Source organism: Mus caroli, chromosome 7, assembly GCF_900094665.2.
Source record: "Mus caroli chromosome 7, CAROLI_EIJ_v1.1, whole genome shotgun sequence".
NCBI classification, from domain to species: Eukaryota; Metazoa; Chordata; class Mammalia; order Rodentia; family Muridae; genus Mus; species Mus caroli.
The window spans coordinates 132,887,078-132,904,679 of record NC_034576.1 but is presented as its reverse complement, the minus strand read 5'-3'; the positions used below and the strand labels follow the sequence as shown (position 1 = coordinate 132,904,679).

Here is a 17,602-nt window from a genome sequence, read left to right as displayed (position 1 = left end):
TGTAGACCAGGCTGGCCTCGAACTCAGAAATCCACCTGCCTCTGCCTCCCAAGTGCTGGGATTAAAGGCGTGCACCACCACACCTGGCTTCTGAGTATGGTTTTGAGAGAATTTTATTCAGGTGTCCTCACAGTCTTTCATCAACAATATGAACGACGACTGCAAACGTAATGGTATAAAAACATTTAAGTTAAAATTAAATCACCTGTGAACTACAGAGAAACTACTAATAGAGCAGTCACAGACCCTACATGTACTAATGTGCATCCATCCAAGGCAGGTATGTACATTAAGACATTACCAGGAACATCACTAAACTCTGTAGGTTGCCAGGCTCCATCCCCAGAGCGAGTCTCTAAAACATCTCCCTGAAACTACAGTTTCGGGAGGAACAGGTGCTTTGGAGGGGCTGGGCTGTATTTCACACACTGTCCACGCTGTGTGGTCATTGTCCATCACACTATGCTCATGGGATTTAGAAAAGAGCTGGCACACAATGCAGACACTTTTATTTACAAAGAAGCTATCTTCAAAGCCCTGAATAAGCACAGACTGTGTGTAAGAAGATCTCAACCCACATACACTAGGAACCTAGCAGGTCCTGGGTAAGAACAGCTTCTATCTGGCAGGCTTTCCTCAGGCCCTGGCAGCTCTCTTTAGCATCAAATGTATACTTCCACACAGGAGACCCAAAGGAGAAAGAAAGGGAAGAGCTGAGAAAGAAGGAGGTGAATCTCGAATGTCTGTGGGATCCTCAGAGGCCATATTCTACGTGCCTTCTGAAGGTGATTACAACAGGAGACAAAGTGTTGGCTAGAATTAGGATGCCACACACTACAACAACTTGCAGATGAAGTCTAGTGCAGTTTCTACAGTCACACAATTTACTTCAGTCATTTTGCTAAGTGTGGTCCTGTGAACTCACTGTAATCAGCAAACAGCAACAGCAAGAGAATCTGAGCCACAGAGACAATCTATCCAGCAGATGACCTGAGACTGGGGCTCTGTGGTGACCTGCAGGAGGAACAGCAATTATCCTCCAGGGTGAGGGTTCTGCTACGCCTAAGGATTTCTGAAAAGTCCTTAATACAGAAGAAACAGGTCATGCTGAAAATCCTTTCCTGTGCAATTGGCCCTCTGCTGACAGCCCTCAAATGAAGTCTAAGCAGGGCACAATTCCCAACACTTGAGCAACAGTTTACAATAAAAATTACTTAAGTTGAAATAACCTTGTTTTCAAGGAATTCAAAATAACTCCCTTAGAATTTACAAAAACAACTCTGAATGAAAGTGAGTCAAATCCAAACACTAAGATGAAGAAGCCCCACGCCACCTGCAAATCAGCCAACTGTGAATGAGCACCAGAGAGCCAAATCAACTGGCAGAGGACAGCCAGGTACCAAATGTGCTTCTGCTCCACGGCTTCTTCCCCTGCTTTTCATGGGACGATTTCATAGGAGGGATCTAAATGTGTCCTTAACAGGCATTTACTGTGACCACAATAGAATGTCCCAATATCAGAAAAGAAAATAATGAGAAGAAAAACTGAGTAAAACAGACTTCAGCATTTATGACTAACATAAATAAAAAGGCTACAGACTTCTCAAAAGTTACAAGGGAGTAAAATTCCACTCAGTAGGAATGAGGGCAGAGCTAGAGGACAGAGCAGACCTAAAGTATTTGATGAGTTCCTGGGTGGCAAGACCTGCACAGGAAGTGTCTCTCCATCTGACCTGCCTGGCTGGCAAAGGCCTGGTTAACACTGCAGGGCGGCCAGGTTGTTCTTTAACCCAAAATTCAGCTTACTTGTCCCAGTTGTCATTAAAAAAAAAAAAAAAAAAATCACTGTGAAATTTCTGCTACAACTTTAAAAGACTAGTTTGTAAGTTAGAACTTATGGTGGAAAAAGACATTTTAGAAATAGTGGACTTCTGCTTAGGAAAAAACTATGGCCGTCTTCACCACTCTCCCAACCAGCAAGGGACCAGGAGCTACTACACTGACAGTAGACTAACACATTTGAAAGCCTGCTTCCACTTTTGACTTTTAAAACTCAAGTCAGTAAAAAGATCCTTCAAGATTATTTCTTTTAATATTGACCTTTTATAAATCTTTTTTTCTTTTCTTCTTTAAATATTTAGGAAAGAATATTTACAATGTTACCCATACTATAGCTGTGAAGGGCAGTGAATTATGGCAGTACACGCCTAAAACTGAACACTCAACTCATCACCATGCTCTTACCCACAGTGCTTTAACAATCCCTAGGCTGAAACCACACTCTTAAAAACAAATTGTAAATTTTAAACGTATAGATTACATAGTACTCGGTAGCCCACTAAATTAGTTGATCAAAATGTCACTTGGAATGGTTCAAAAGGAAGGTAAACTACGTGTATTAAAACGGGGAATATTGATTTTTCAAAGATCCTACATGTAAATTATTGTCCATTTAAATAGGAAATTAGATATATCACACTCCAATATATTTTAATGTGCAAAATGCCTATAAGGTCTAAACTGGTAGAATTTTTATTCTAAAGAATTTAAGAGGCCGGGTGGTGGTGGTGGCACACGCCTTTAATCCCAGCACTTGGGAGGCAGAGGCAGGCAGATTTCTAAGTTCGAGGCCAGCCTGGTCTACAGAGTGAGTTCCGGGACAGCCAGGGCTACACAGAGAAACCCTGTCTCAAAAATAAATAATAAATAAATAAAATTAAAAATTAATTAATTGGCCGGGCGTGGTGGCGCACGCCTTTAATCCCAGCACTCGGGAGGCAGAGGCAGGCGGATTTCTGAGTTCAAGGCCAGCCTGGTCTACAAAGTGAGTGCCAGGACAGCCAGGGCTATACAGAGAAACCCTGTCTCGAAAAACCAAAAAAAAAAAAAAATAAAAATAAATAAAAAAATTAATTAATTAACAAAATATCTATTTTTAACTTTTTTTTTAAAAAAAGTGTATGTGTATGGGATGTTTTGGCTACATGTCTGTACCTGCAGGCCAGAAGACGGTATTGTATGTGTCCCCTGGAACTGGAGTTACAGGTAGTTATGAACAGTCACATGGGTACAGGAAACCAAACTCAAGTCGTCTGCAAGAGCAGCCAGTGCTCCTAACCACTTAGCCATCTCTCCAGCACCAACAAAACATAACTCATTAAAGCCTGGGATTCTTTCATTCTCCTGTTTGCCTGGAGTTGGCTCCAGTCGATTACCAATTCTACATTCACATCACTTACTTCACTGATGACTTTGTATCTTACTTGTATTAACTTTTCTAAATATGAACTATAAAATCACTAATATCACTATCAAGATTTATCTAAAAACAGTAAAAATGTCATATAAAATAAAGCTGCAAGATCACAAGAGCTAATTAAAGGTCTATACCTTAAACACTGTTAGTTTCTCTTTCATGCTGAAAAATTTGCAATGGCACATGAAAAACATAGCTCCACAAATAAATGAGTAACAACTCAAGGCATTCCAACTTGGTAAAACGCTGAGTCTATTCATTCCACTTTTCTCCAAATCACTAAAAGTAGCCAGTTCTGCTTATTATTGTAAACTGTGAAAAATGAATTCAGGAAAGTACTACATACAGTCTTCATAAACACATCTTCTGGGTAGGGAACATTTATTAGGGGCTCAAAACGATCAACTAAAACCTTGTAAGAACATAAACTTCTGAGTCTGTTCAAAATATTGCTTTCCTGAAACTGCAAAAGTCCCCAAATAACTTCTGCTTCACGAACAGATCAGACGTGGTGTGTGGGTGTTTTCTGTCATGTGGTAACAAGCTGTTCTGGTGCAATACAAAAAAATGCGACCTAACTAAGATCAGCCTTGGTTGGCTATCTGAAGTCTGCTGCAGTGTGGCATAAACACGGAGTCGCTCACTTTAGATGAGGACTTTACAAACTGCTTTTCAGGGCACGAGTAGACAAGGACCAGTAAATGACTGTACTCAGTGAGAACAAAGTTTAGCTGATACAGCCCCACACAGGAGTCCCTCCCATCACCCCCCACCCCTGTCCAGGCAGTCTACTCTTGTGTTAGGAGGGAAGGTGCAGAGAGGCAGTCCGTGTGCGCAGCAGCAGCAGAAGCAGCAGCAGCAACTTGCTCAGAAAAGCTTGGCTGACTTTAAGAAGGGGTTCTTTGCTCACTGCACTGCAGATTCAGGGATCCACAGCTCACCTTTCTGGAAAGCTATGGGCAAACTTCCATCTGAAGCCTGCCTGCTGGCCCAGTAACAGTAAGTACTGGTGGTCATTTTTGAAACCAACCAAAAGAAAAGAGTTTAACAGCAGCCACTGTAGCATCAGCAGAGGAAAGAACAGCAGGCCCTGGAACTCCAGGGGAAAGGACAGGTGAGAGAAGAAGTTCAGAGCCTCAGACATCACAGCAGCCTCAGAGCACACAGGCAGGACCCTCTGCTTACCACAGCTCTTCAGACTCATCCCCGAGACCTGAACCTGCCCCAGTCCACACCCACCTTCTCCTTTGCCTGTCATGGCTTAGAAAAGGAGAAAGCTCATACCATCCTCAGAGTATGTGGTCAAAGCCTCTATCCTATTCTAGATGCAAAACAAAAGCACAATCAGCATGTACAGAAATGTGGATCCTCCCAAAGGACATCGGGAAAGCCTTCAAGGCCCTAAGTCCCCACACACTAGGCGGAGGCTCACAGTCAGTACACAGCTTTTAAACCAAGCTTGACTCTTCAACCTGGGTAAGCTGAGGACATTAGACACACTTTTATAATGTAAACATTACTTCTGTAAAGGGAAAATTTTTCAAAAAAAATATACTTACTGTAATTTTTATAGCTTTGTTCAAGACATTTACCCACTCCACTAAGTCCTGCTGATCATTAGCTTGTAGAAAGTATTTTCTCATTCCTGCATTCATAACTGTCAAAAAAAGTGCATGAAATATTATACTTGTTACCTCTAAATTCTGTTTAGAACATCTATAAAAGTTTTACTGCAACTCTTGGATTTTACAAAATAAAAAACCACTGTTTTCATCGCTAAGTTACACAGGCAGAACTCTTTTCTGGCCAGCCTTCACTAAATGAGTGAGTCAGTCCTCCAATGATGCATACTTCAGTTAACACAGGCCATCACAGTAAAGTATCACTTGGGAAGAGACCTTCACACTTCGGCCAGTATTTCTGTGGAATAATTTTCTTCATATAGACTTACTGAGTCACAAAGAATTAACATTTAAAAATTTTGTTTGAGGGGACTAGAAAGATGACTCAGCAGTTAACAGCACTGGCTATACTTCCGGAGGACCTGGCTTTAATTCCCAGCACCCACCTGACAGCTCACCACTGTCTGAACCTCCTGTTCCAGGGAATCCACTATCTTGCACTTTATGGTGGCTCATACTTTTAATCCCAGCACTCAGGAAGCAGAGGCAGGTAGATCTCTGTGACTTTGAGGACAACTTGGTCTACAAAGCAAGTTCCAGGACAGCCAGGGCTGATACACAGAGAAACCCTGTCTCAGTAACACAAAACAAAACAAAACAAAACAAAGCAAACAAAAAAGCTGAACCCCATTACAAAAGCGTCTTCCCAATTGTGTTCACAAGGTTTCTAATAACTCTCATCTGTATTGTTATTAGCATTTGTGCTAAATATACATCCTTGCTTTAAAGTCTTGAAGCTTAAGGGCTGAGTCTAAACCTCTATTTCATAGCTTCCTGGCAGCAGCCCCTCCAGATCTAAGGCTTTGTCTTACCTCTGTCCTCCTATCTCCTAGCCCCAGAATCAGCAAAGTTTGAGTCACTGAACATCTATCTAACCACCTGTAATTACCTTGGGACAGAGAAATGCCTTAAATGGTGTTTCTATTCAACACACCCTCACTGATACAGCACTCTATTAGTGCCCTAATTAGTTGCCAATCAGTAAATAAGCAGACCTCCTTTGAATTTGAATTTGTTTTGTGTGTGTCTCCAGCACCTGCAGTTACTCCATGAGTTCTGCATATCCTGTGCTGACTTCTCTCTGCTGCTCAGCTGGAATTTCCTGATCTGCAGGAGCTTTTCTAGTAATGACTGCTTTATCACAAGCACTCACCCCAGTCTGTCAGGAATTCTTACTGTTATAGTAGCTTTGATAAAACAAATATCCTATCAGTTTTCCCTTTAATCTTGTAGATTTCATATATTTGAAAACCTCCATAACTTAGGCTTATAAGCATCTTTATGTTTTAGCCTCTATAATATTTTTTAGCCCAAAAATAATGTCTGTATTTAATTTAATTTTAAATACACTTGGAGCTTTTACACACACACACACACACACACACACACACACATACATACACACACACACACACACCAAGCAAGCAAGCAAACAAACAAACAAACAAAAACAACAAAAAATATAAAACAACCCTTTTTTTTTTTTAGATATTATGTATCCTTGGCTGGCCTACATCCTCAGTATGCAGACCAGGCTGGCCTCAAACATAGAGATCCACCAGGCTCTGCCTTCCAAATTCTAGGATTAAGGGCACACTTTCTATGAAATTTACAAATGACCCCTTGGGGCCTGAGACGATCCACTTCATAAAACACATCTGCAAACAGCTGTCTACAAGCCATAAGGGCCTCTTCACACCTATCATATGCATTTGTGAAGAAAATCAAATACTACTGTAGGAATTGAAATTGTTCAAATATCAACTTCCAAGGCCAGGTATGGTAGCACATACTTTTAATCCCAGAATTCTTGGAGGTAGAGGCAGGCCTCTGTAAGTCCAAAGTCAGCCTGGTCAACACAGTGAGTTCTACAGACAGCCAGGACTACAGAGTGAGAGACCCTGTCTCAAAACCAAATGAAAACAAAAAACTTTGAAGAGTCTCCATCATAACCCTGAATAATTAATATACTAGCACTCAGATGAATATGACCAAGAGAAGAAGGAAATGAAAACCCTCAAGGGAAAAACAAAATTATTTTTCAAACACAAGACTTTGGAACTGGGCCTGAGAGTGAGGCATTCTAACCAGAGCTCCCTGGCTAAGCTTAGGGTCACAGAGAAGAAGTCAAAGTGCCCCATGAAGTGCCACAGAAAAAAATTCACCTGAAAAGCAAAAAAAAAAAAACAAAACAAAACAACAAACCTGTCATCAATTGTACTTTTTTTTTTGGGAAGGGGGGGGGGTGTTTCGAGACAGGGTTTCTCTGTATAGCCCTGGCTGTCCTGGAACTCACTTTGTAGACCAGGCTGGCCTTGAACTCAGAAATCCTCCTGCCTCTGCCTCCTGAGTGCTGGATTAAAGACATGTGCCACCACGACCGGCCCAATTGTACTTTTATATGAATGGAAAATTTAAAGAGATATATATTTATGTATGTATGTATACATATGTGTGTGTCTATATGTATGTGTGTGCGTATTTCAGCACAACTGTGTCTATCAACAAACAGCTGCTGTTGTTAACTTCAGCAGTCAGTTCAGTATGCTTTCAAAACTTCTCCAAAATATTGTTTGAAGCAACTCTGGTCCCAGGTGGTGCCCAGACATACATGCAAGGAAAGCACTCATACACACAAAATAAAATATAAGTTTAAAAATTAAAAAAAAATTCTAATGGTGTACTGCAACATCTGGCACAAAGCAAATGTATCATACACAGACTTCTAATGAGAAATATTAAGGAAATATATAAGGAATATAATTAGAAATATAAGGAAATATTTTTAAGGAAAAAAGAGGCCAACATAGCTAAATTTTAAAACTCCTTGCAGTTTGAGATATAGCTCAAAGTTTGCTAACCATGCACAGGCTCTGGATTGCATCTCCAGCCCCCCAATACCAAAAACTAAAACAAACAAAAAACCTGCCACTCTTGGCATAACTTGTGGTTTGAGCAAAATCTCACATGCTTTTATTTCTGACAAGAGGGGCACAGACATCTGCTACAAACTAAGAAGTCAGGAATCAGCACAGCTGATCGCTTATCCAGGGCTCCAGAACAGTCTGGTCTGAGTCCTGATCTCCTCAATTACGAATCAATCACCTTTCCCAGAGAAACAGCGACAGTGTGAAGAAATGGACACAGTATTCCTCTCTATCACCATCTTCAGATTTCCAAAGAGCGTGAATTACTGGAAAAAGGTACGTATGAGACGCAGGAAAGGGGGCAGATCAGGAAAGGAAGAGAGAGCCTTGACTACTACAAACACAAAGCCAGGACCCTTCAGGCTGCCAAGCCTTTTAAGCGAGAGTCTCATAGTGTCAGAGGCTGGTCTGGTTCCTGCCTTTTCATCTGAGTACATTTTTTTTTTTTGGTTTTGTTTTATTATTTTTCGAGATTGGGTTTCTCTGTATAGCCCTGGCTGTCCTGGAACTCACTTTGTAGACCAGGCTGGCCTCGAACTCAGAAATCCGCCTGCCTCTGCCTCCCAAGTGCTGGGATTAAAGGCGTGCGCCACCACGCCCGGCTTCCAAGTACATTTTTATCCGACTCCTTTTTATTATTATTTTTATTATTTCTTTTTTACTTTTGCTCAGAGCAAATAAAGCAAGCATATAAAACTACAGCACAGATATTAGTGTAACTGCAGCAAAAATTCTCTCATGGTCCATAAGTGGCTGTGGCTCAGGTGTGGCCACATCAGGCCCTTTCTCACATCCCCCATTTTCTCTTCTTCAATTAATTAATTAATTTTTGAGAAAGTGGCTCAGTATTTAATTAATTAAAATTAATTAATTAATTTTTGAGAAGGTGGCTCAGTATGTTGTCCAGACGGGCATGGGAACTGCCATCCTCTTGAATGCTGAGACTGAAGGTTTATAAGTAAGATTGCCACACAGCTTTCTCTATTACCATTTTTAGCTTCTGCTGATTCCTCTTTTTTCCTTTTTAAATTTTTTTTTCTCCTGAGTTTTACATTACTTGTTTCTTTTTCTGTCTGATAACTCGCCTCAAACACTAAGTAACCTGGCCCATCTGTTACTATCTTAAAAGAAGACTAAAAGGCCGGTTGTACCCTCTTGTGTTGTGGGGTTGCGACCTTGCACAGCTTGCTCACTGTCAGCAAGCTCTCCTAGTGGAAATATCCAGATGTCAGCATCTTGAGAATAGGCAGGCTCTACCCACCTATCACTGGCAGCAGCTGGCTGCAGGTTCCCTGGGGCTGCACGGAGAGGGCTGCATTCAGTATTCAGATTCTCCTTTAACCTTCCTTTCCAGTTTCCTGCCTCACTCCTTCCCTTCTCTGGGATTAGTGTTAGTTTCTATTTCTGGAGACACCACACATCCCATTCCCTGCTGGGCTGGGGGCAGGGTGGCTGCCCACAGGAGCCAGATGGAGACAGAGACTAGAGGCTATTTGTTGTTGCTGTTGTTCTAAAGACATCTGAACAAAGAACCTGTTCTTAGTTCCCCCTCACTGTAGCTTCCCCCAGTCCCTGAAACAAGCCCCATCACCTAAGCCTATTAGAGAAAGGTGGGACAGGACACTGAAATGGCTAGCTCTTCATTGGTCTTTCTCTGCTCTGCAAACTTAGCTACCATTCCTCCGTTTGCTTCCATATTTATACACTGGGTATCACCTGCTCAAATCCCCTCCCATTATCAAAGGTAAGGTTTGAGTATTTCTCGTTCCCACTGTATCTAGGTAATTAGAGACATGCTGCCACTTACAATGACTATCAAACCATCAGAAGGACTAACAAGAAGCTCATCTTAATCTTTGATATCAACTAAAACCACTGTTCTAACTAGGCCCAATGACTATGGATGTTGAGTTTATACTAGTCTCTCGAACTATCAAAGTTCTCTGTTAGTTGATGGGCCCTGACATCTTTCAATCACAAGGCTCTGAAACATTCTCTTATTTAGTGACTGTAATTCTAATCTGCAGAGAATGTCTAATTTTCACAAGAGTTTCTTTGTAGGCCTCTTGAGTTGCTAACTTCAGTCTGTTCACAACAGCTTCCCTTATTGGATACATGTGGCTGGATACATGTGGCTGCCATCAGATACTGCTCTAAACATCACCCTCAGGACAAAGTCACTCTTACACACTGAAGAGAGCAAAGAACTTAAACATTAACATTAACTCTGCCCCCAAAGTACCCTTTTCTTTAAACTTCAATGGTCCCTTTTTATACCAATTGATCAATCTTAACTTCTGTCCCTTCTATCACTATAACATACAGAGAGGATGGCAATCTTGTTTGACCTACCACTGATTCTCTTAACACACTCTAAATTTCTCCATTTATTAATGTCCATTAATGGTAAAAGCCAAGAGGTCTCACTGTGCCCGGGAGTATGTCCACGCTCCCTGGACCCTTCTCTTGCTCCATGTTTTAGTTACTGCCTCACTGCAACAACAAAGTATCTGACAAAGCAATTTAAAGAAGGAAGGGTTTACTCTGGCTTTCAGTACCGGGTGATACAGTCCATCACGGCAGGGAAGGAAGGCATGGTAACCGGAAGAGGAGGTGCTGGGCCACACTGCGTAAGCAATCAGGAAGCAGAGAATGACGAATGACATGTAATAGACTACCCACATTAGGATGATCTTCCCACCTCTGTTACAGAGTTGTTTTCATGGTGGTTCCATCCACTTGACAATCAAGATTAAGTATCACACCCCAGGATACTGTTCCATACTGTTTCTCTTCTTCCCCAACCCCTTCTACTTTCAGGCTGTTTTTACCTCTACTTTCCACATATATAAAAAACAAAACTAAACTAAACACCAATTCTGGGCATATGCTTAAAGGAAATAAAACCAGCATACAAAAGAGACACCTGCAAACCCATGTTAGTCCTATTCATAATAGCCAGGATATGGAATCTGCCTGGGTGGCTGCCAAGTCTCCAAGTCTCCGTACCTTTTCTTCTAATCGTCTTCTAGTTTCTCTCACCATCATCAGATCCACCCCAGATTAAGACCTTAAGTACAGTAGTTCAAAAGCCACATGACTCATCTCTCTGCTTAACTCCCACGCAGGAAGCCAGCATCCTCAGTCACTTCAGGAGCTCTCTACTTTCTTCCCTTTCTCAAAATAACAACAGGCACTGGTCAACCTTCCACACTGACTTCTGCTTCCAGTTCATACACCTTGCACACCTGTGCCCACGAGGTCTGATTTCTTCTCACTGGTGGTAAAAGTGATCTGTAATTTACTTGGTGCCCCGCATGGGTATCCTCATTCACAGAGGCAGCCCTGACTCTATGTCCCCTCTATCTACTGACTTCTGGGATGATGTGGACGGAATGGTAGCAGCAGGCATTTTATCTGTCTGTCCACCAGCACCAACACCCCGCATTCTCCCACAGCCCAACGTGTCCTAGGCATTCAGTAAGTACTGTTCATCAATCTACCACCCTCAATGCCTCCTGCCTCCAGTTATAAATATCTCCTTCCCTCACAAAAGACCAAGTCCACTGCATTATTTATGTGGTCAATAGAGAATACAAGGTACAAAGCTAAAAACTACCTGAAATACTGCTGGGTGAGATCGAAAGAGCTGCACACGAGTGCAGAGTAGGTTATAACTAAGATGAGAAGAGAGAGGGAAGGGACTAGGGTTGGCAGCCAGAGTCAAGGTTTTAACCCTCACCTGACCTGGGATGATGGCTGTAAAGGAATTTCTCACAGACTAATTCATTTATGTCTTGTGGCTGTTTTCCTTAATAATTTGATAAAAATTTTATCAGCCTAACAAAATTACAAGCAGGGCTGGCAAGATGGCTCAGCAAGTAAAAGCGCTGAGTCTGAGAGTTCAGCCCTTGAACTCACATGGTGGACTGTGGTAACTGACTCCTAAATTATTCTCTGATGTCTATGTGACACTTGTGTGCATGCCCACTCTCTCTCACACTCTCTCTCTCTCACGAGTGCACACATACACACACACACACACACACAAACATTTTTTTAAAAAACAACTTAGAGGAGGTCAGTGGAATGATATTGTTTAGAAAATAAAATAATGTAAACATGGCTACTTACCAAAACAAAACTCTGCCTTTGGCCTTAACTTAGTTGCATCGCTAACCTAGTAAGAAAAAGAGGTCTGAGTTACTCCTTCTCCACACACTTACAATACTCAGTCTAGAATACTATACAATCTTCCACCTGCACAATTTCACACTTTGCATACCAATATGAAATTAAAATTTAAAAGCAACCTAAAGATAGCAAATTAGATATAGAATCTGGGTCCCAACTGTAATATAAGACAAATGATGCTTCCACATTTTCTTTGAATATATTTATTTTCTCCAGGAAATGTGAAGAAGTTGAAAGTATACCAGCAGACATTGTGCCACACAAATACTATGTGTGTATGTCACCCACAGCCTGCCCTCAAAGAATACAGAAATTATGAATACTCCCAAACCTCATAATTCTATGTTGGCAGCCAACAGTAAGCAAAGATGGTGGACTGTATGCTTGTTTATCTGAAGTCCAAGACTCTAGAAGGCCTTCCTCTCTTTGAGAGGTCACCATGGCACTCCCTCTCCACTGGTTCAGGAGTCATTAAATGCAACAGCTCATCTCACAAGGTGAAACCAACCAGCTGCACGACTTCAGTACTGTCCCTCTGAGTGTGATGCCTTCAGAACCCTCTTCATGATCACTGCCGGGCCCTTTCCCAGTGACAGAACCCATATTTTGTATTTCACAATGAATTCTAGTCTGGACTTCCTGATGAATCCCAATTATTAGTCATAGCCCAGTTCTAGGCATCAATTGTAGGGAAAAACAGCATGCCTAAGCTGGAACAATAAAGTTGTACAATGCAATGCAAACTACAGTAAAAGGTGCAGGACAGCAAGGAAAGAGAAGTACTGCACAAAAAAGTTACACTGTATCAGGAGCAGCGAAGGAGGAGAAACAGTGGCCACTCCCTGCTTGCTTCCCTGAGGTAACTAATACTTCCTGTCAAGAACAATCGCCCATCTTAAAATACAAGGCAATATCTGAGTTATAGGTAATATCCCATGCTCATCAGCTTACTTCAGCTACTTCTTCCCACATCGCTCTGCTGGCGGAGAAAGCACTTGGCAGTGTGCTTGCATCCTAGTGTACGACTACTATGGGCAACCAAGCAACACTGGGGTCAGAGTTCATTCTTAAAATGGAAGCCTACTTCTCCCAGTAACCAGGAGGCAGGCAGCCAGCCACTCTGAAAAACATTTTCAATGTCTCACTTTACAGAAAATATTTGTCTTCTAAAATTTAACAATTCAACTTAAGCTGAACTGTTTATTCTGTTTAAATATATAACCTACTATATATTTAGTCCAAGGAACAACAGAAACCTACTTTGGCAATGAAAACAAATGCCTGTATTGTAAAACTGATAAAGTATTTTACGTATAAAGATAGGTGACTTAAATAGAGGCACATCTGTAAATTGATGTACTGTTAAAGCCATCCACACCTGTCACAAGACCACGTCATTAGCTTATCAATACTGAGTCACTGCCATTAATAGTAGTACTACGGGCCGGGCGTGGTGGCGCACGCCTTTAATCCCAGCACTCAGGAGGCAGAGGCAGGCTGATTTCTGAGTTCGAGGCCAGCCTGGTCTACAAAGTGAGTTCCAGGACAGCCAGGGCTATACAGAGAAACCCTGTCTCGAAAAACCAAAAAAAAAAAAAAAAAAAAAAAAAAAAAAAAAGAGAATAGTAGTACTACGTGTGTTACTACCACCAACCATACTAAGTGTGTCACTGGCATTTGCACCTCATATTTTAAGTTACCAACAGATGCTCCTAGCTATTGTGTAAAACAAAGTTACACACAGACAAACCCCCAGGGCTAACATCTCAGTAACTTAACCTTAACTTTACAAAACACTAAAAACAAACAGTTGTAGTGGCCCACACCTTTAATCCCAACACTTGAAAGGCAGAGGCAGCTGTTATTTCTGTGAGTTCAAGGCCAGCCTGATCTACATAGTAAGCGCCAAGGCAGTCAAGACTATTTAGAGAGACCATGTCTAAACAAAACAAACAAATGTGTAAACAAATATAAATAAGTAAATAAATAAGCCAGTCCAGGAATGGTATCGGTATCACATGCCTTTAATCCCAGCATTCTAGAGGCAGAGGCAAGTGGATCCCTGAATCAAGACCAGACTAGTCTGTCTACATTGTGAGTTCCTGGCAAACCAAGGTTATATATATGAGACCCTGTCTTAAGCAGCAAAAAAAAAAAAAAAAAAAACAAAAAAAAACAAAAAAGCTATTAAACAAATATATAATCCAAACTTTTGAAAATTAAAATTCAGTACTACAAAGCCAATTTTAAGAAACAGAAATTAGTAAATCGAAGTGTAAAGGAAAACCGCCTTTTGCCTTCATCATGATGACAGTGCACATGTTCCTCACAATAAAACACAGGGCTGGAGAGACAGCTCAGGTTAAAAGCACTTGCAGCTCTTTCAGAGACCCTAATTTCAGTTCCCAACACCTGTGTGCCAGGTGGCTCACAACCACCTAACTTCAGCTCCAGGGGAACCGATGCCCTTTTCTGGCCTTGGCAGGTACCCATATGCATAATATATGCACACATGCATAGGTGTGCACACACAATAAAAATAAAGATATAAAAACAAAATGTCAGAGGCAGTGGAATTTTAAAACTTGGGAAAATGTTTAACAAGTAATATAAACTTAAAAATCTTAGCCAGAACTTCCAGGAGAGAGCCTGTCAGCTGACTTCTCTCCTACTCTATTTATCATTTAATTTTCAGACAATGTCTTGCTAGGTAATGAAAACTGGCCTCAAGCTATCAATCCTGCCTCTACTTCCCTGATAGCTAGAGTACAGGTTTGCCTTAGCAATCTCTCCTTTTTGACATTCATGTACCTGATCATAAAAGCCAGTATTGCTTCTGTTAATTTGCCACATCCCATAACTTAAACTCATATTCTTTCCAGTTTTACCAATTTAAAGAACTTCCTAACAACAGTAGCCAAGTCCTAACTTCGGCGCGTCCAGGACCTGAGCATCACTGCCAAATGACAGAAACACAATGGGATCTGCATGTGACGATGGCATACACTGTAATCCCAGAACTCAGGACGACTGAAAATTCAAGGCCAGCCCAGGCTACATAGTTAAGACTTTGTCTCAGAAATATCAAAGATGAACAAAAAAAAAATTTAATCAATTTTTTAAATAATATATAAAATCTACCTTTGAAATGTAGGTAAGTTTAATGGCTCCAACCCGTGATGATCCTGAAGGCAGGTTCTAAAAATAATTATTAAAATACAATTAATACCCAACATTATTTATTCATTTTAATAATGATAATATACTAAAAATGTTTGAAATTTTTTTTAAATAACGTTTTATAAATATACTTTATTCAGTTTACACATTTACTAGGTTTGACATCGAGATAACACTGTAGGACTATGGGTGTGGCTCTGTGGTCCTAGCATATGTGAGGCCCCAGGTTCTAGTCCCTGAAGGCAAAAAGGGGAAACAAAAAAAAGACGTCAACTGGGATAAGCAACCGAGTCTCATTTTCTTCCACTGTGGTGTATCCTACAGTTAAAGAGCTGTCTTTCTCACTGTAGCTAAACTAATATTTTTCTGTGAGCTTAAGACTTATAACATCAGATTCTACTTATGAAAGCAATGAGAAAATATTTAGAGACACAAAGCAATAGTTATGTTTTTAAAAAAGGAATTAATTTATATTGATCTAGTAAAATTTCTTTGTCAAATACATCTCTTATATTGGTCTTTTGACTCCAAGAAGAAAGCAGACTAGTAGCTTGCACAGCCATTCTCAAAGCAGCTTCCTCCTGCAGCAGATGGGGTCAAACACAGAGACCCAGAGCCAGACAATATGCAAAACGCTAAGCCCATCAAATAAAATGTCTCCATCAAATCCCTCCTCCCGGGGATCAAGGAACTCAGGAAGAGGAGGCAGAAGAGTGTAAGAGCCAGAGGGGATGAAGGACATATAGCATTTAAATGATGTAAGTGCTATACTAAAATCTACTTTAAATGTTTTTTTTTTTTAAATATTAACTGATTCTCTTTTTAATATCTTTTCCATTTTATTACTGTTTTGAGATAATATTGCATGTAGCCCAGGCTGGTCTTAAACTCATTATGCAGCCAAGGATAATGATTTTCCTGTCTCTGCTTCTCAAATGCTAAAATTATAGGTGTGTGTCACCACAAGCAATCAACTGATTCTCTTTAAGTCTGCTGCAGAGAAAAAATGTATAGATTGGAACAATTTTTTGTTTTGTTTTGCTTTTTTGAGACAGGGTTTCTCTGTGTAGCCCTAGTTGTTCTGGAACTAGCTCTGTAGACCAGGCTGGCCTCAAACTCAGAGAACTGCCTGTCTCTACCTTCCAAGTGCTGAGTGAGATTAAAGATGTGCACCACCACTGCCTGGCATATCAAAATACACTTATTCTTACACTTGGGATTTATCTGTGCCATAAAAGAAGGAGGAGGAGAAGGGAGAGGAAGAGGAGGAGGAGGAAGGAGAGGAGGAGGAGAAGAAGGCGCTGGAACATGAAACACTGTGATGGGATGAACAAGATGTAAACTCCAAGTCCTCCAGCTGAAGGTGGTGATGCTGGGCTGCAGTAGAAGCCGGTTACTAGGGAGCTGGGGTGCAACCTAGTGGATAAGCACCTCCGCACATGAACAAGCACAAACAAACAAACAAAGACAGCACAATGAATTAGAGCTGAGAGCAGAGTGCTTTCGAAGCCTACCTGAGGCCCTGCAGCTACAGCAGTGATGAGCTGCCTGCCCCACGCCAAAAAGAAAACAGTGGCTTGGGAACTTAAACTAAGAACTAGACTTGGAGAGTCTACATGGAAAACTAAGCAACAAGTTTATTCTGTTGAAAATCTGAAACTAAAGAGAAAGCCTGAGGAGACCCGTTACTACAATGATAATTTGCTTAACACATTTTGAAGATAATGATCTATTTGCATTAGAGGGGAATACGGAAATAGTACAACCACAACTGTTAAAACGCCCTCTGTCACAGTTCAGGCAGAATCCATCTTTTAAAGTGACTTATAATAATGTACATTAAAAAACAAGCCTACTGGTTTATTCTAATGAATGGCTGGGCAAGTTCCTGGAAGACTAAACATTTCATAGTTAAGACAAACATGAAATGGGAATCTTTGGCAGGAACAAGTTCTCAGAGCTCTTTAACATCTACCTACAGTTAACCTGCATCATGATATGCTTAAACTATATACTGTGCACAAACCCCAAGGATAGATCATAAGGAAAGGATATATAGATAGTAAAATTATAAATCTTTAAAGCTTCAAAGGTTACAGTCATATATACTTTATGCTTAATTTTTTTTTGGTTTCTTAAAAACTGAGGAGCGGGGGGGCTGGTGAGATGGCTCAGTATGTAAGAGCACCCGACTGCTCTTCCGAAGGTCCGAGGTTCAAATCCCAGCAACCACATGGTGGCTCACAACCATCCGTAACGAGATCTGGCACCCTCTTCTGGAGTGTCTGAAGACAGCTGCAGTGTACTTACATATAATAAAAATAAATAAATCTTTTAAAAAAAAAAAACTGAGGAGGGAGCTG

General features: G+C 40.9%; 1 protein-coding gene across 1 annotated transcript in view; it reads right to left on the bottom strand.

Annotated features, from left to right (window-relative positions):
• The window catches only part of Plekha1 (pleckstrin homology domain containing A1), a 49,467-nt gene that overhangs the window by 16,964 nt on the left and 14,901 nt on the right, over positions 1–17,602 (bottom strand). The window contains 3 exon segments of the mRNA XM_021166897.2: positions 4,816–4,913; positions 12,000–12,045; positions 15,201–15,257. Of these exon segments, the coding sequence (XP_021022556.1) occupies positions 4,816–4,913; positions 12,000–12,045; positions 15,201–15,257 (201 nt within the window).